This window comes from Gossypium raimondii, chromosome 1 (genome assembly GCF_025698545.1).
Source record: "Gossypium raimondii isolate GPD5lz chromosome 1, ASM2569854v1, whole genome shotgun sequence".
Taxonomy (NCBI): Eukaryota; Viridiplantae; Streptophyta; class Magnoliopsida; order Malvales; family Malvaceae; genus Gossypium; species Gossypium raimondii.
Window position 1 is genome coordinate 694536 of NC_068565.1, and position 20082 is coordinate 714617.

General features: G+C 34.2%; 3 protein-coding genes across 4 annotated transcripts; 1 reads left to right on the forward strand and 2 right to left on the reverse strand.

Annotated features, from left to right (window-relative positions):
* Nucleotides 1-3954: 3954 nt before the first annotated feature.
* Nucleotides 3955-4551, forward strand: LOC128039813 (uncharacterized). The gene is made up of 3 exons (XM_052628428.1): nucleotides 3955-4020; nucleotides 4102-4309; nucleotides 4397-4551. Exons 1-3 carry the CDS (start codon nucleotides 3955-3957, stop codon nucleotides 4549-4551), a joined length of 429 nt encoding a protein of 142 aa, XP_052484388.1.
* An 8083-nt stretch (nucleotides 4552-12634) lies between these two features.
* Nucleotides 12635-14765, reverse strand: LOC128039814 (uncharacterized). The gene is made up of 2 exons (XM_052628430.1): nucleotides 14620-14765; nucleotides 12635-12863 (listed from the first exon to the last, which is right to left on the reverse strand). The coding sequence occupies exons 1-2, from the start codon at nucleotides 14763-14765 to the stop codon at nucleotides 12635-12637; spliced, it is 375 nt and encodes a 124-aa protein (XP_052484390.1).
* Nucleotides 14766-15217: 452 nt separating this feature from the next.
* LOC105773491 (magnesium transporter MRS2-3) lies at nucleotides 15218-19011 on the reverse strand. 2 transcript variants are annotated; one of them, XR_001127082.2, is made up of 7 exons: nucleotides 18440-19011; nucleotides 17368-17577; nucleotides 17140-17268; nucleotides 16896-17050; nucleotides 16560-16791; nucleotides 15777-15907; nucleotides 15538-15687 (listed from the first exon to the last, which is right to left on the reverse strand). XR_001127082.2 is itself a non-coding variant. In XM_012595451.2 (6 exons), the coding sequence occupies exons 1-6, from the start codon at nucleotides 18881-18883 to the stop codon at nucleotides 15400-15402; spliced, it is 1458 nt and encodes a 485-aa protein (XP_012450905.1). In that variant the 5' UTR covers nucleotides 18884-19007; the 3' UTR covers nucleotides 15218-15399. The 2 variants fall into 2 exon arrangements, 1 of the variants encoding a protein (XP_012450905.1); XM_012595451.2 differs by lacking the exon at nucleotides 15777-15907 and having other exon boundaries at nucleotides 15218-15687; nucleotides 18440-19007.
* Between the last annotated feature and the right edge of the window lie 1071 nt (nucleotides 19012-20082).

The window sequence follows — 20082 nt, forward strand, 5'->3', positions numbered from 1 at the left end:
CATTCGATTATATCGGTTTTAGAAAAGACCATATTCCGTAAGTTAGAACACGATCTTTTATTAATTATTCCCGAGATCGTTTAAAAACTTAAGTTTGAAAAGATTCATGTATTTATATTTATCGCGAAAATTGAAACCCCGTAAGTTAGGGAACGACCTTCTCGAATCTAGACACGAAATTTTGGCTTATTCAAAAGTCATAATTTAAAAGGATATTTTGCTATTTAGGTTAAACAAGAAATCGAAACCCAACACGTTGGGGCACGTCTTCTCAATTTTTCAAGCTCTAAATATTGCCTTATTTTGAGATTTTTTTAATTTGGATAAAAAGGAAATGAAATGCTTAAAAATGTACGTTTAGTTTCTTAGGTTTTTAGAGAAATCGTTTAATACGTAAAAGGAGTTATACGTGGCTAAATACGATGGTGCAACATACATTTGAAATAGCAATGACATAATGTACATAATAAAATGTAACATACATAACATTATCGTTAATGAATCATAAAGTTAACAAGCACAAACAATAATAAGAATGATGGCAATGATAATACAATAATAATAATGATAATAATAATGAATAAAAAGACGACAATAAGGGAAAAAATAAAATAACAAGCCAACCTAAAAGGAAAATAAGAAGCAAGTAAATAAATAAACTAATAAATCTCATTCAAAAAGGGTTAAGATCTACTATATAAGTAAAAAACAAAAAAAGAATATCAAATAAAATAGTCCCCTTTTTTTAAAATTAAAATAAATAATCTAATAAACTAAGGACTAAGGACGAGGTTGAATTTGAATATAAATTTCGGGGTCTAAATTATAACTAAATAAAAAACTGCTAAGGACCAAAATGAGACACACTCAAAGCGCGAGGGACCGACTGGGAAATATCCCCCAGTCTTAAAGCGCAGTGTTTTAACCGATGGACTGCACATGGTCTAAGGTAGGGGTGAGTATTCGATCGAATCGAATCGAATTGAATAAAAAATTTTCGAGTTAATCGAGTTTTCGAATCTCATTTTATCATCCTAACTTTATTTGAAGTTTTCTCGAATCGAGTCGAGTGAGATGGAATTCGAATCGAATTGAATCGAATATATTTGTTCGAGTTAAATTTTAAAAAAATAATTTTGGGTCATTGTAACCATTTTCACCCATCGTAATAAAATTTGTCGACCTTAATCAAATTTTTTATTAACTTTCATCACTTCATAATTTATTTATTAATTTTTATATCTTGGTTAGCTTCTTTGCTTGCTTAGTTGTTTCAATTATCTTGATTCTTGTCACTATGTATTTTAGAATTAAAAATATATTAAATGTAAAAATATGATTTTTAATAAAAGTTATTTTAAAATAAAATGTGAAATTGATACCAATATAAAATTTTAACACGAATATTTTATGGCATAATTAATAATTCAATTTTAATATAAATATTTAATATGACTAAACAATTCAATAATATAAATAATATAAAATGTGAAATTTAATTTAATAATATAAATAGTAGATATAAATAAAATTATTACTATTTATGTTTAGTAATTTTTTAGATAATTTTGATTTTTATTTGAGAGTAAAGGGTGAGAAGTAAAAGTTTAAGGGAAAAATAAAAAGTTTTGGGGAATAAAAGTTTGAGGTAAAGTAAATAGGGGGAGTAAAATTTTGGAGGGAAAATATTTAAAAAAAATTGGAAGGGGGAGGGTTTGGGATAGATGGGAGGTGGGATGGGAAGGGAAGGGAATAAAAGTTTTAGGGGAAAAGTGGGAGGGAGTAAAAATTTTGGGGGAAAATAAAAGGTTTTGAGGGTTTTTGGGAGTAAAATTTTGAGAAAAAATAAATGGGAGAGTAAAATTTTGGTGGGAAATGGATTTTTGGTAGATTGGGGGTTGGGAGGGGAGGTGAGTAAAAGTTTTGGGGGGAAAGTGGGAAGGAGTAAAAGTTTTGAGAGAAAAGTAAAAATGTTTGGGAGTTTGGGGTAAAAATGTAAAATATTATAGTTTGATATTCGAATTATTCGAATTATTCGAGTTATTCGAATTCGAAAACTCAACACGATTCGAACTCGAAATTCGAAAAAAAATTCGAGTTGATTCGAATAACTCGATTAACTCAAATAACTTGATTCGTTTAACTCGAAATTCGAATTTTTTTCGAGTCGAATCGAGTTTTGCTCACCCCTAGTCTAAGGACCAGGTCGAAACAGAAGCCAAATTCACGGCCCAAATCACAAAAAACAAAAAAAGATCAAATTGCACTATATTGCAAAAGCAGAGGGACTTATAGCGCAAATAGCCCATTCAGCAAAAATGCACGGATCCTCCAGTGGGTCAGGTCAACACGTGGATCTAAGGGGTAAAATGAGGTCGTTTCAACGACGATGTGCACTGGCGCAAAATGGCGTCGTTTCGTGCACTTATATAATCTATTTTTTTTTTTTTAAAATTCATTCTCTTCCACTTCCAAAGAAAAAAAACTGCAACACTCTCTCAAAAACTCTCCCCCCATATCCGGCCATAGGATTTCGGCCATGGCCATCGTCGCAGCGCCGCCGTGGCTGGTGGCCGTCGATGCGCAAAGGGTGATTTTTAAGCCTCCGTTTCAAATCCCTTCAAAGGCCAAACTTTCTTGGCCCGAAGGCCGAGAGAAAAGGACCCCTAAACCCACCTTTCAGGGCCGATTTTGAAGACAGAGAGACCTCCGACAATGCGGCCGATGGGCGTTTCGAGTAAGTTTTCATTCCTTTTTCTTTTTATTTTCGTAGATGAAATAAAATAATAATATAAAAAACTAGATCTAAAATGTAGAGAAAAATAAAATCACCTTCAAATCAAAGTTCAAACTTTTGTATTTTTTATTTTAGAATTCGGAAAAAATAAATGGTTTCATTTTCGGTTCTTATAGCCGAACCTAGGCTATTCACCATTATTTTCTTTTGTCTATTTCTTTTTATTTTTTTCTTCTTTGTCTACTGCTATTGTTTGTTTTTCTTTTGTTGTCTTTTCTTGCAGGAGGTCTGACGCGTGTGGAGGGCCAACGATTGGCGAGCAGCGGTGGTGGCGCGAAGAGGCTTGGCTGGGGCTAGGGCTGCTGCTGCTGGTTTAGGTTACGGTCTGTAATTTTGGACTGGGACTCGGGTTGTTGTTTGAGCTGAGGTATTTTATTAGGTTAGTCTGTTTAATTTGGTTTGTAACTGGGTTTGGGCTTTCGGGCAAAATGGGTTCTTACACTGTTAATACAGATAAACATGATTAGATAATGAGTGCACGAGGTATCCACGAACGGGGTATTAGAGGCCAAGGTAGAGGCCACAGAGGAGCTCGAGCTGAGTCCTCTTCACTGGGTAGCATACAGAATTTGGATACGAGTGAGATGCTAGTGTCTCCTGCTACTGAGACTGGGTCTCAAGATCGCATGGCTGGGGACGACGCATTGTCCTAGGCTATGCTAAGGATTTTTGAGAGGGTCGTTGGGCCTAATACTGGATCTGAGGGTCGAGGGTTGATTACGGAACGACTTCGGTCCAATAGAGCTGAGCTCTTCAGGGGTGTAACTGGTGTTGCCCTTAATGTGGCCAAGTACTGGATTGAGGCTACGGAGAGGATCATGGATGACTTAGACTGCACCCCAAAGCAAAAATTAAAGGGTGCAGTCTCACTGTTAAAGGATGAGGCTTATCAGTGGTGGCTCACTGTTACAGAGGGCACTCAGCCTGGATGTCTGACCTGGGAGTTCTTTAAGACTGCCTTCTAGGGGAAATATGTGGGGGCGAGCTACATGGAGGCCCGTAGGAGGGAATTCTTGAATCTAACTCAGGGAGATTGATCAGTGGCTGAGTATGAGGCCGAGTTCCTGCGACTGAGCCACTATGCGTGAGGTATGGTAGCCTTCGAGTACGAGTGATGTATTTATTTTGAGGATGGGCTCAGAGATTATTTGAGAGTCATGATAGCTCCGCAGAGGGAGCGTGATTTTTCTGCACTAGTGGAGAAGGCGAAGATCGCCGAGGAGGTTAAGCGCGCTGAACACCAGAACCGTGACCGCGAGAGGGGTAAGAACAAGAGGGATTCGGAGCTCTCGAGTTTTGCATAGTGGCCTAAGAAAAAGGCAAAAGTTGATGGGCCGGTTAGAGCTGGGCCCCCTGTTACTGTTACTGGATTGCAACCATATACTGATTGTGGTAGACTCCATCAGCGCGAGTGTTGGAGAAGGACTGGGGTGTGCTTGCGGTGTGGGTCATTGGAGCACCGTATTAGGGAGTGTCCGTTGAGGGCCGATCAGAGGCAAGCTCTAGATAATGGTACGGCACAGCCACAGAGGGTAGTGCAACTAGCCACCGAGGGGCTGTGGACAGGCCAAAGGTGGTAATGGTATGGGTCGTGGGCAGAAGCACCAGGCAGAGGTGCTGGACAGGCTGAGGCAAGGCAGCCGGCCCTAGTTTATGCTGCTCGTCGCCAAGAGGATGGAGATGCTCCGGACGTCGTCACGGGTACGTTCTATATTCTTGATGTACCGTATATTGCCTTGACCACATATATCTGATCTGGCAGTTTTAACTGTAATTCTGGTGGCATTTCCACAATAATCTGTTGGTGTGTTTTTGGGTGAAAGAGTCCTGAGAAACTCTAATTTGGTGTGTAGCGAAGATAGGTAGGACGTTTTCTAAAAAATATGCATATTGTTTTCTAAAAATATTGCATCGGCATATTCATGCATGCACAAATTATTATATAAACTTTTTAATATATATAATATATCAAAAATATTAAAATAAATTAAAAAACAATATGTATAGTTATATAATTAAAAAACACTAAGATAGGTGCAACTTAACAAGCAAATGCCTTTAAAATAGTAACAAAATTAACAATAAAACAAGAGTTATACAATAACAACAAAAAAATAGGAACATAATAGTGAAATGGTAGCAAAATAGTGAAAAATAATAATAAGAAAATAACAACAAAACGATAAAAAAAATTAGCATTTTTTTTTGCATGTTCAGGCCGAGCTCGGGCCAAAAAATCTTAGCCGAGGGCCGGCCCATTTTCTAAACAGGTCTTCTTTTTTTACCCAACCTCATTTTTCGGGCCTATATGTTTACCCAAATCCTGCTACTTTTCGGGCAGCCCAACCCGAAATATGGACGGGTCTACTTTGACCTTCAACCTTGAAATTTAGTTAAATTACTCTTTCATCTGAATAAATTGTTGCTTACATAGCAATCTACATACTTAATTGTCAACATGGATAATTTCTCTAAATATTTTCATTAACTTTTTTTTTAATTTGTTGAACTTTTATTTTATTTTATTTTGAATATTGATGAAGTATATATGGATAACCAATTGGTCAAACATTTGTTTAATTAAGATTAATTTTATACATCATCGATTGCACCTAATAGAAAAAGAGATTAGTGACGATGAAAACTCCACCTATTCTTTCGGAATTATTCTACCAATCCCAATATAGTCATTACATGATTTCGTTTCAACATAAAGATCTATAAATTACCAATAAATAACTTTTAATAATTACAAGTTAAATATTATACCAGTAAATATTGGATGCAATAATAACACGTATTATATTTTTAATGAGAAAACGCGAATTTCAATCTTTAAAACTATATTATTAAAAAGGATAATAACGAACTCTGAATATGAACGAAGGGGCTGGCTTTGAATCATTGGGCGGCACGTGTCTAAAAGTTGTTGAACCGTTATAGTAGCTGAAACAAGTAAATGATTTAAAAATGATATTGATTAAGTTTGTAAACGTTTTTTTTTTAATTTTTTAAGTTGAAAAGATGGTATCATATAATAATAAATTTAACTTTCAATGTTGACTATTTTTACTAAATTTGGTCACTAAATTTTCAAAAAAAGAGCCAAATATTCTTTTAGTGTAAATACTGATCAAAGCATTTATTTTTTAATGATGTTGGCATGACAGCCTATGTGTCAAGCTAAGGCTACATGTATTTTATGTTAACATAGCAATATTTGTCTTATATGCCACATAACAAATAATTATAAAAGTTAAAAAAGAATTAACATGAAATTCACGTCAACTGCATGCAGGACACCATGTTTAAAATTTAATTTTTCTATGTCGAATTCGAATTAATTACAAGAGGAGTAGACTATGCCTATTTATAGGCTTGTAAACATTATTCTAATAGGAGTGAAACTCCTTATTCTAATAATATCAAATAGATGGAGTTTAATAATGTTTAAAAAACCTTATTCTAAAATAAAATAAAAGAAGTATAATTCTATAGAGATTTTACTTTATTTTATTTTACCACAGTATTTTATTTAAATAAGAATTTGGGTCACTTAATTCTAACATATAAACTGAGAGAACGAAGGTTTCATAATCACAATATTTTGCTTTTCTCCCGAATCTCAAGCCAACAACAAAATTTATCATTTTGGCATTTTTACTATGGCTTTTGTTATATGAATGAGAGTCATGCTACCATGCGAATTTGTCATTTTTCTCACCAACCCATTATTTGGGTTACTATGCGAATTTGTCATTTTCCATTTTCAACAAGCCACTGGAAACTTCAGTAGCAATTTCTTCTTCCGATTCTGGGGAAGCTGCAACCTCATCAGCTAAGGCCGAGGTCGTCCCATCCACACTCTCGGAATCATCTCCAACAGAGCTTTTAAACTTTTCAATGAGTGTTTCCACCCTCGACACAAAGTTAGGGTCTGTTAATGTTTTTTCCAAATACTCCCCTTGTATTCCGTCATCCTGCAATTTCGAAATAATGCCAGTCATAACTAAAGCCCCAAATACCCCTGCGGCTTCTGGGGATGCTGCCTCATCCATAGCCTTCTCGTTTTGTCCTACTATGAAAAATACACATAATCCAACCTATTTGGCCAATTAAAATTACACATAATCCAATTTGTTGTTGTTTATTAAATTTCTTGTTTAACAAATTGTTTTGTTTTGGCGCACGTTGAGAAAAATTGGTAGCCTTTATAAATATAGACATCCATACATTGCATAATGTTTTTTTTTTTGGTTCAATTACATGGCGTAAGGTTGCTGGTTGCGATTAGTTTACATGTATATGGTAATTTGTTGCATCATTCCCTCACTAATTCTTCTCATTTTCTGTGTTACCATTGCTTTTATCATATTGAACGGCTTTAGCCATCTCTTTCAGGTCTACTAATCCATCCTTTCCCATTTTCCTCGACAAACCACTGGCAATTTCAGTAGCAATTTCTACTTTCGATTCTGGGGAAGCTGCAACGTCATCAGCTAAGGCAGAAGCTGTCCCATCTACACTGCCGGAATCATCTCCCACAGAGCTTTTAAACCTTTCAACCAGTTTAGCCACCCTCGGCTGAAACTTAGGGAATGTTACTATTTTGTTCAATTGTTCCCCTTGTACTCCGCCTTCTTGCAATGCAACAATAACTGAAGCCGAAACTACCCTCATGGATTCTGGGGATGCTACAACCTCATCAGCTAAGGCAGCCCTGTCCACACTCTCGGAATTATCTCCAACAGAGCTTTGTAGGGTCTATTATTATTTTGTTGAATTGCTCCCCAAAGTCAAACATAACGAGTTCTGGGGATGCCGCCTCATCCTCCTTTTTTCCTACTACAAATTGGATTGAGAGCAACAAAGCCAATGAGAATACAATGAAAGAAACCTTCGGCATGTTTTTTTTTATTTTTTTAAAAAAGTAAGATATATTTTTATCCATGGAAATGAGACCAATTTTAAAGAGTTTAAAATGAGATATTTTTGTCGAATTGAGGGGCCGTTGACTGGTCTGGTGCTTAATAGCCATATTTTGACTCTTTTCTCTTTCTTCCCTTTTTATTGTTTCCCAAGAGGGTTTATTTTAATCAAGTTTCAATGTTCTTCAGATGGGAAGAAATGGGCATTCAATTTAGGGATTAAAACTTAAAGGATGAAGATAAATAGGTAATGAGTATATGGGTTTACTAATAATATTTTCCTAATCATTACTTATTTTCATCTCATTTACACCAAAATGATATAAAAATTTTAATGGAGAGTCAATTTTACCGTTATACACAAAAAAAAAAAACACCTGGTTTGGTTCCCATCCATCATTTTTGTGTATATTTCCATTCAATACAACTTTAATAAAAGTCTAATTTTGGCAATTCATAAATGAGTCTTACATATTTAAACATCAATAATTAATGTTAATATAACATTTATTTTTAATTATCCTAAATTCAAGGTGAAAGATATATTTAATGCTTTTCTTAATTAGTATATGAAATTTGGCAATGATTTTCTAAAATGATTGGCCAAAAATCTTTATAGGGTAAAAATTATGAAAATTAAATCTTACAATTTTAGAAACAAAATTTTAGCTTTGAATAAAATCGTGATTAATGCCACTCTTTACAATATTGAAAAAAAATTATTAAACCTAAGCTTAAAACATTAAGCGAACATCAGTCTTAATGTGTATTATCATCCGTCACTAGTGATTGTCTAATTTCATATTCAAGCTTACCTCTCACATATTATAGTGGATCTTCCAGAATAATCAATCGTTCAATTACGTCTTAGTTATGCAGTCAGTAACTTTATTGACATTCCATTGAATGTATCTCAATTTTTAATATGCAATACGTAATTTATGCTTTTTTATTAGCTATATATATATATGGTAAATGCATTACATAGGATTTTATTCCTTAATTCCATGTTATTAAATTATTTTTAGTATATAAATTAATGGTAATTAAACATTTAATTATAGAAATATAATAAAAATATCCTAATATTATGGGTGATAGTTGTGCAATCTTTTTTTTAATTACAATAACAAGACAAAATCCGAACAACAGACATGATTAGCACAACTCAAACCCAGACCACATTTGAGGTAGTGAACACTCTTAACCATCAGAACATCACATAGGATTCTTTAATGTGCAATCTTTCATATATATATGTATGCACACATGACGTTGATGTAGCTCTGCCACCTAAGTGAAATATTGCTTTAGTATATATAAATTAGATATGAGATTTATTAATTAGTTGAAACTCTTCTTTAAATGCTACGATTGATTCTTAACTCGATTGATATAGATATTATTGCTAATGCAGGAGGATGTGGGTTCGAATACATTGAAGTACATTATCCTTCTATTTATGGGTTGGAGAGTGGCTATGAGTAATTCTAAGAATTGTGTGGAAAAAAAATGATCAAACCTATAATGAATTGATAAGATGTGAATTGCATGCTTAAACATAATTACATTTCTTTGTTAGTTATGTTTTTAGAAAATGAGGCAATATTATAAAGCGATAATAATTTATGAGTTATCGTTGGGGTGCCGTTAGAATACTTATTAATTATTTGTCAGGAAGAATGCCTTTTCTAATAATGATATGTGATTGTTTTTAATTTAATGTGTAACAGTATATATGAATTTTAATTTCGTGTTATTATACACACGAAAGTCTAATTGTGGCTCAGATATATACTTGAAACTTTAAATTTTATTTAATCATACACATTTAAAGAAATAAATGCATCAATTTTTTATATTGTGTAATTATAATTATTAATGTATGAAATATATAAACATAAAATGATATTATATCAATAATTTAAAAGAATTGGATCAAATCAAAATCTCATGTATAAAATTGCACAAAATCAAAGTTCATTGATACAAGTGCATATTGAACCACAATTCATGTATAGTTTTTAGATTTATCCCTAAAAGTTTTTAATCACAAATTTTCATCAAGATGCTTAGACATGTTCATGGACCAGACTATCCGCTCAAACCAGAAGGCCCACCCGAAACTTGGGAGGGGTTGAGCAAAACTATTGAGCCCGAAAAATGGGTTTGGGTAAAAAAAATTAGGCCCATTAAAAATATGAGTCAAGCTCAGACTTGAACATTCAAGGCCCGAGCCTTACTCGAGCTGTTTTTAAGTTAGTGATGTTTTGTGTTATGTTATTTTTATATATTATGTAATTTAAAACACATTAAAATAAAATTTATAGTAGCATATAATATTATTACTATTATGTAAACATTAAATTTTGTTAATGTGACTATATAAAATTTTAATAAATAAAATATTTTAAATTTTAAATTAAAAATAAAATAAATATATTTTTAAATATTTTAAAAAATAATATGATCGGGCCTAAAATAAGTTAGGTTAGCTATTTACAAATATGAATAGGCTTGGGCAAAATTTTTTGCACATATTTTGGGTTGAGCCGAGCTTGGGCAAGCATAAAGTATGTTACTATCATGCATAGGCTAACCTGAACTTGGCCCATGAACACCTCTAAGGTACTGTTGAATTTTTTTTTTTGAAAATAAATTTATTTGATAATAATTTGATTTTTTTTTCTTTTCCATGACAAGAATTATTTTTTAGATATCCATTTTAAATTCATTAATTCAAAACTAAGGTTAACACATGATTAATGGTATTGTTTTAAACGGGTGTATGATGGTGCTAATATCTTCCTCACATGTAATTGTACTTCCGAACTCAATTTCTATTTCGCATACCAAAAATTATATTTTAAATAAATTTTAATTTAATTTTAAAATTTTATTAAAGGTATATGCTTTTAGATGACCAATCACACCTAACCAGAAAAAAGATTGGTGGTGACTCTATTTTTTTTTAAAAAAAATTGTCTAACGGACTTAAAAACTATTATGATAGTCATATTTTAGATTTAAAGCATAACCACTACAATCTGAGGAGAACTTAAAGGTGAGAGATCTACTCTTTAAATACAATAGTGAGGTTGGTATACTGGGATGTGCTAGAACTAACGTAACCCTAAACCGGTGACGGAGATGGGTGAAGAGTTTTACCACCGCTGTCGTTGGGTGAATTACCATAACCACCACTGCTGGGTGAATTACCATAACTGCCACCACTAGGTGAATTACCTTAACCACCGTCGCTGGGTGAATTACCATAAGCACCATTGGGTGAATAACCATAACCACTACCACCGCTGGGTGAATAACCATAACCACCACCACTGCTAGGTGAATTACCATAACCACCACCACTGGGTGAATTACCATAAGCACCGTTGGGTGAATAACCATAACCACTACCACCGCTGAGTGTGATGGGTATCGAATCCACCAGTATAAACCTACGCCTTAATTTGCAAATTATGCAGTATTGGAAGTAGGGTCGATCCCTCAGAGACTAGTTTACTGTAAATTGTTGCTCTCTTGACCAGATTTATGTCGGGGCAGCTGCCGTTCCCAAGAAATACAGGGGGGATAAAATTTGAAGTCCTGAAACAAATAAGTAAAATGCGTGAAAAGAAAAAGTTGAAAACAGAATAATAAAAATAGTGAAATAAATATGAAGAAAAATTAATTAGAATAAGCTCAGATTTAGGCACGAATTCTCCTCGTCTTTGAACCGATCCTCGAAATTGGATGAACTCCTCTTTTCCAATAAGCTAGTTATAGCTACCAAGGACGCCTCGGACACCAACCCTTCCTTGTGTAAATTAGTTATGGAACGTCCAATAACTAACCCTTACCGATCGAACAACCATGAAACGTTCGTGATTTAGAACTCCGGCAGCTTTGCGTTCTAGAAGAGCCTAGCTCGAACCAATGCCCTCAACCGCGTGGGACATTTAAATCCGGTTACCACTTCCCTTGATGGAACCAAACAGCAATCTCCACTTGGCACGCCAATGTGTTCACAGAAAACCGATTAGAAACGTTCCTTTCGGAATTCCAACTGTACGTCTAATCACACTAAATCAAACGACGTCTTTTTTTGACTTAGTGTTGATCTGACTTTGTGAGTTGACAAAATCATACTCTTAATTCGGAGAAGTAATAAGTACTGGAATTTTAGGAGTTAAATGGCTCGGGTTCGTAACTCACGGGTTTTGACGAGGCTAATTTCGGCCTAAAGCTGAAAATGGGTTTGGCTAAGGTTTGGGGCATGTTGGTATTGGAATAATTAAATAAGATTGAATAAATGAAAAAAATGAAAGTGAGTGGTGAAGGTGACGCAAGGTTGGAAATTAATTGCTGACAAAAAAATGAAAGAAATGATTGAATTGCAAGAGATAAAAGCTTAATTTAAAAACGAAATGATTAAAAACTTGATGGAAAATTTTATGAAAAGACTTGATGAAAAACTTTAAAAAGAACTTGCTGCAAAACTTGACAAAAAACTTGGTAATTAAAAACTTGATAAAAGAACTAGATGAAAAATTCTTGAAGAAAGAAAAACACTTAATGAAAGACTTAATTGAAAGCTTGATTCATCAATTTATCAATTGATGAACAATGTAGCCTCTATTTATACTAGTGGCTTTACTAAATTAGGAGCCAACTAGTCATAGAAAATTAAGGAAAATATTCCATAATATAAAAAATATCCCAAAATAATCTGCTTTGGTCCTCCTTCTTTGCTTCTTTCTTCAATCTAGCCAAATTGTTTCATTTTTCTTCTATTTAGCCCCAAATTGCATTCCTGCACAAAATTCAATAAATATGGCAAAATTAGTGGTGCATTCTCATAAATTAACCAATTTAATTACATAAAATATGTAACTTTAGCATTTAATCAGGGTGAATAACCATAACCACTGCCGTCGCTAGGTGAATAACCATAACCACCGCCGCCGTTGGGCGAAACACCACCGCTAGGTGAATAACTATAACCACCGCCGCCTCTAGGTGAATAACTATAACCACTACCGCCGCTAGGTGAATAACTATAACCACCGCTGGATGAATAACTATAACCACCGCTGCCGCTGGGTGAATAACCATAACCACCGCTGGGTGAATAACTATAACCATTACCACCTCTAGGTGAATAACCATAACTAAACCTCTAGGTGGATCCACTCTGCTTTCTAGAATAGGACACCGTTCTCCTCTCCAAATTGACCTCTATTGATACATAGTATCAACAAACACAATACGATCTTTGCTTGTGGAGTTAAAAAAAAAAAGAGTTAAATTGCATATATAATTCTTAAAAGGAAAGAAAAAGTAAAACTAAAACTAAAACTGAGCACGTTACTTAGAATCCATATGTTTCTAGTTGAGACGAGTCCTCCATGGGGGATGAAATTGAAAAGTAAAAATAAAGCCCACAAGAAGCAGCAAAGGATGAGAGAAAATGAAGGTTTCATAATCCCCATAATAATAATATGCTTTTTTTTCTCAAGGAAACTATTTTATTATACCATCATATAATTTTTTTCATATGAATGAGGGTATAAATACTATAGCAAATTTGTCTTCTTTTTTCATAACAACGACAGTCAAGCTTGAAATTTGGTTAAGTTGGGTGTTGTTGGGTGAAATTGGTGTGGTGTTCCAAACATACCACAACTTAGAATTGTTATTCCCCCACCCCATTCGTATTAAAATTGTAAGTACTTTTTTTTGTTAAATTTTATTGATTTACAATTTTAATTAAACTATATTTAAAGTTGATAAATTTTGATAGAAAATATTTACGATGATAATAATTAAATTAAAATTTTAAAATATCAAAATTTGCCAAAATATAGGAGTAACAAACATATTTTAATCTTTCTTTTCATTAAAATAAACGAAAGGGATTGTTGATATCGAAATATGAATTCTAGACTTAAAGTGTAGTTACATAAACATATTATAATTGAAATCGAATTGGACCGACTGATTAAATAAATTGGATTAAAATTTATAGTTTAAATGACCTAGAAACCGTTGTTTATTGAATGGATAATAGAAAAGTTTGAATAGGTTTGGATTAGTTTGAGAATCAAAAGTCTTGGACCCACCTCCCAAGTTTTAAAAAGAGAATAATATAATTTTTGGTTTTGAATTTGGTAATTAGATTTATTTTAATACACGTATTTTAATTTTGTTCCATTTTAACACTTGAACTTGACAACTAGATTTATGGTAGTCCTTAAATTTGAAATATATAAAAGTGTGATGATGTGATCAGATTAGATTGTGTTACATTAACACTTGAAATTTTTAAAAATTATATAATTTTCAGGTATAATCTCAAAGCGTCATATTCAATATTTTAATTATTGGACTAATGATTGAACAAGCCAAACCATCAGTGCCTAATCCATCCAATTTGATCGGTTTGACCATCATACCAATATTAATTAATTAATTAAAATTCATGAAAATCTAAAAATATAAAAATTTTATTGAACCGATTCAACCTATTCAACTATCGACCAATTTTAAGCATTTTCTAAGTCAATCAATTCAACCCCTCTATTTGGACCATTATATTGACCAAGTCTTGATCCGTCTGATTTGGTCCTATTCCAAAAACGCTAATCATATCTCATCATCAAATCCTAATAGAATCGCTAAAATAGATTTAGTTGTAAAGTTCAAGAGTCAAAAATTATATTTTTTTTTTGTTTAAAAATCATATTGATGGTTGAATCAATCATCATTAATTCTCGATTTGACTGCTTGTTCATTTCAATTCAATAAGTTTTAAAAATAAAATTTTTAAGAAATATATAACATATTGAATTGCATTTTTGTCTTAATTCAACCTTTTTTATTTATGTATACTAGTCAATTCTCAATCCAACTGTTCCAATTCCAACAACCAGACCGATCTGACTTTCTGATCCAGTTCTTTTTTCATTAAAGGTTTCCGTTAATGGGACAGCATACCACAGGAGTTGCTTCAAGTGCAGCCATGGAGGATGCACCATTAGTCTATCAAACTACGCTGCACATGAAGGAAAGCTTTATTGCAAATATCACCATGTCCAGCTCTTCAAGGAGAAAGGAAACTACAGCCAACTCGAGACTGAACGGCAAAAAAATTCCATGAATTCAAAAATCGCTGCCGAATCTAGACACCATTCGATACCTCTTTTTTTATATTTCCACTGATCGGAACTCTGACCATACATGTCATCGCAGTGTCGGATTGGCGATCAATCGATTTTAGGGAAAAAAAAAAGTTTTGCCCTATCACCTTCCACTGTAAGAAGAGATTTTTGGAAATAAAATGGGTACTTCTTTGTTCCGTTATTTGCTAGGTCTTTAAACTCGATGGAATTCGAGCCTACAAGTGCTTATAAAGTAAACTCGACTCGGTTACACCTCGAGTCTTATTAAAATTAGGAAATGTCGATCTAATGTCAGTCGACTATAGAGATAGTAAAAAAATAATAAGCTTATCGTGTCCAACATTCCAGAAAAGTTTATACAATAGATGTTTCAATTTCATGTTATTTTTTTCATATGGTTTCACCAGAAAAGTTTATACAATAGATGTTTCAATTTCATGTTATTTTTTTCATATGGTTTCATGCGATACACAGTACGGTCTCGGAAGACTTACTCTAATAATCGCTTGTACTTACACCACGCGATAGCTATCACATAAAGGAATATCGAGCCGGCGGCACCACCTCCAATTGTCCACAGAAACTCTGGCATCCCTGCTTTATCTTCATCGAATAGCTCGATATGGATGTTCATGCCAAAGATACCTGCAACTACGATAAAAGCGCTGATGACAAGGGTTGCCGTTGTTAGCATGACTCCCATTTGAAGGAGATGGTTCTGTTTGTCATCAAGCATTATATTAATGTAGTCCTCTGTGTCATCGACATATTCCCTCAGCTTTAGGAAAATACGAAACAAAATTAAGAACAATGTCAGTAACCCGAGGTTGAAAGAATAATGACAGGTAAAGAAGCTAATTTTCTTACTGCAAATGATGGCTTGTACAATGTATATGTCACAGGCTGAGACTCAAGCGCATGGACCATGATATGCTTTTTGCTTACCATAGGATCTATAGATGCGAATGAAATGCACAAAAAGGGATCGTACAGCAGATCTGGAAATACCAAACATGACACACAAGAAATAACACGAATGTATGAATCAAAATCTTATATATTATGAATAATTAATGTATCAAAATTTATATAAATATAAAGTCGGCAAAAATAACATGGAAGCCCTTGTACTAGGAGTCAGATTGCATTTTGCCCCCTCTACTCAAAAAATAGGCAATTTAGTCCTTGTACATTAGTTCAAAGAGCAAATTGATCCTTTTTGTTAAAAATCTCATCCACTTGTACTGTTAAAAACTAGTGTGACTGACAAAATAACCAGACAGTGATACATGATGCGCCACGTGTTCATGATGTACAAGGACCAGTTTTTAATAGTAAAAATGTATGAAACTTTTAATAGAATGACCAATTTGCTCTTTGATCTAATGTACAAGAACTAATTTGTCCAGTTTTTTAGTAAATGGAGTAAAATACAATCCGACCACTAGCATAGAAGCCTCTATGGTACTTTTACCATATAAAGTAACTTAAACATGATTGTTACACAACAAAAACCACAAACACGATATAGATACACTGCATGAAACCGTAGAATCAATCAACTTCCGTGAGCATGAAATCGAAACATGTCCAAGTAATTAGATGATAACAAAGGAAACAGTAGTGAAGTAGTAAATGCAAGTGAAATACCGTGGATAGCTTGTTCAGTGTACCGTCAATTTGAACAAAGTATGCTTCCAAGAGCATTTCTAACTCTTCTACATCAAGATGCTTGCTGATAGCACTGCGAGTGGTACTTGTATGAGTTCCATGGCTGTCTCGGCCAATGGCATTGGTAGCACCAAACATATTATCCTGGGGGTTATCGGAGTCTTGGATATCACCTTCATAATTGGCTGCCAAGGAGATTTCAGCAGGTGTCCTGACATAAGGCAGGGACAAATCTGAGATGCCAAAGATTTTGCAAATAAAATGAACCTAAAAAGGGAGCCTTTAACAAAACTGAGCAATGAAATTGTTTAGCACCTCTCATTGATGTCTGGTCGAAGAACGTCATCATCCATATCATCCCTCTCATTCATAGATGAGGTTGAAGAATTTTCAAGTAGTTGTTTCTCAGTTAAATACATCTCGGCCATATCTTCATCATCATCGAGCAAGTGTTCCAATTCATCCCTTACCTGAGAAATAAGTATATCTATATACTTAATTTAGAATTCAAAAATAGAAGAAAAATATAAATCTGCATAGTTATGCTTAAATACACAACCTTTTGGACACGTCCTGTTATTGCAACTAATCGGCTTTTAATTTGGCGAACACGCTCCAAATTGAGAGTACTAATCTTAGAAGTCAATTTATCTAAGGCCGGATGTGCCTCTTGCTCCAATGTCTTTGCCTGCATTGGCAATAGAAAACAATAACCAAATATAACAAATAAAACAATAAGATGGCAAAAAAAAGTTCATAGGCAAATTAACAAAGACGAATTACCCACTTCATTTTCTAAGCAGCTGCAAGCAGCTTCGAGGCATGCTTCCAATGCAACGAATTCAAATGGGAGAATCTTCGAGCCATTTGGGTTTTCAAGACTCTGTTTCTCTTCTAATTTACCTTCATCATCCTGAGTTTGACTCTGTGAAAACCTTGACGACAAATTTTGAGAACTCGATCGAATTATGTAGCTGGAATCGTCAACACCACCTTCCTAAAGAAGAAACAAAAACACTTGGCCAATGAATATGTAATGGAATTGGCTGGAGAGCCTAGTGACAAGATGGAAATCAGGAGTTCAGGACAGTAGAAAGAATGAAACAGCACGAGCTGATATTATCTAGGTTACTCCAACTCTTCATTTTTTGTACCCGAGCCCGACACTGATGCAGGATGCATATCCAAAATAGGTAACAAAGATACTAACCCCGAAGAACCCTCCAAATACATGGGGAAATTTTTTAGCATTCCAACATCAGGCACATACCAGTACCCGAACACAACCGAATACGAGTAACATGGCCACGGGCGGTGGCAGGGGGTTGGCAGGGGCCCAACCCCCCTAAAACGGTAAAATCATGTTTTGACTCTTTAAAATTTATAATGTTTTAAGTTCGTACATGGTAAAATTGCATTTTGGCCCCAAAAATGATAATTTTTTTATTTAATCCTTAAAAAATTACAGGAGTGAGCTTAATACTGACAAGCCGAGAGCTGCCAAGCTCACTATTAGCTATGAAAATGGAGTGTAACCACCAGCTGAGCTATCTAGTATCTAGAAGTCAATAAATTGTATTGCTTTAAGTTTGCTGATGCTAAATTCTAAAAAGAAATTCGATGAATTCAGCTATGTTACTCGAGTGAGCGTCGAATTTAAGTGCAGTTATGAATGAAAAATATAAATTTCTCCTTTACCTCTCCAAAATCATAAATTCACAGTGAAATTCTAATAGAACACATAATTTTACCTAATCAAAACAAGAAAATTTCATCGATGCAAAACCCTAAATCGAAACCCCATAATAGGAAATCACCTAAAAATATATAAAGAAATTAAAAAGAAAAGAAAAAGGTACCTGGTCTTTAGTAGCTTGATAATGGCACAAAATTCGGCTCTGTATCTCATCAACAAAGGGCGTAACTGAAGGATCCTTAGAATTTAAAAGCAAAACCTCTTGAGCCGTGATGATTGCCTTGATATGCTCCAAATTAATCACGATCGCCCTTTCTCGACCAAGAATCGTCGATGGGTACGACAACAGCGGGTCCAAGATCCGAAGATCTCGAGCGGGCAAACCCGTACGTCTCATGATAGCATGTTTTCCGGCTTCCACCATCTGGGTTTGGCATGTCGAGTCCAGTATAAGCCATGCTCGAACACCGGTCCCTTTTTTCCGATGACCGGCGGCGGTGGTGGCGGTGGTTGGAGGGAGAGTTTGGTTAGGGAACGGAGCAGGTCGGGCCGATGGATCCGGGTCCTCTTCGGGTTTAGGCGGTGACGACGGAGGTTGACTCCTCATTTTTGGGGGTTTATCTTTTGGAGGATCATTCGATACTGAAATTTACCGGCCAGAAAATGGTGCCGTTTAGTATTTATAGACTTAGTAGTCTAACTTGCGCGCTAGTGTTAAAAAGACTATTTAGTAGTACCCTTTTACCACCGTAGCTTTTGACTTCTTTCACAATGTTTTAAAAACGGTTGCAACCGCTTAAATTATTGGTTTGCTATCAAAAGTTAATTAAATAAATAATTATAAAATATTTTATAATTATAATTACAAAGTAATTTTATAATTATATTAAAATATTTTATAAATCAGTTGAATTGATTCAATTGTCGGTTTTTTATTTTAAATTTTGTATTTTTACTAGTTTAGAGTGGTTTGCTTAAATATTAATTGTTTGAATCGATATGTTGGTCGATTCTTGATCTAACTAACTCGGTTCTAACAACATTATTTGTCTTTTAAGGTGAATTGCACACAAAATTATTAAACTATTTAAATTTATGTTTTTGGCACTTAATTTTAAAAAGTTATTGTGACCATCATATTATTCGAAAATTTTTATTTAAGTCATTAAATTATTCAAATTGCTGTTGTATGGTTTCATCTCTTCACAGCACATGAAACAATCAAAAGTTCTCATTCCTTTCTCTCCTACAATTTGAATTTTTTCTTGAAACAATTTTTAACATCACGAATTTGTGAACGAAAATCTAAATAACTTTTTTCTTTAATCTCCGATACTAACTCTTAGATTGACTTGAATCTAAAGTATGTTCTACCCGTTAATAGGTACGGATTCACCGCACCAATTGAATTGTCACTTTTTTACTCACTATCCAATTTTTTTAAAAAAAATTTAACGACTCGAATAAATTTTTTTAAATAACTTGAATGAAAATTTTTGAATATTTTGTGGAACTAATCGAAATAAAATAGTCCTACGAAACTTGATATGGAATGCCAAGTGTCTAACTAGATTGAAACAGGAAACTCGACTGCCAATTGGATTCCATTTGGATCGATCTAGAGGTGCTCATGGCGGCCCGGCCCGACGGTCCACCCGAAATATGGGAGGGTTTTGGTAAAAATATAGGCCCGAAATATGGGCTTGGGCAAAAAAAGAAGCCCGTTTAGAAAACGGGCCGGCCCTCGGGCATAACTTTTTTAGCCCGGGCCCGGCCCGATATAATAAATATATTTATTTTTTAAAT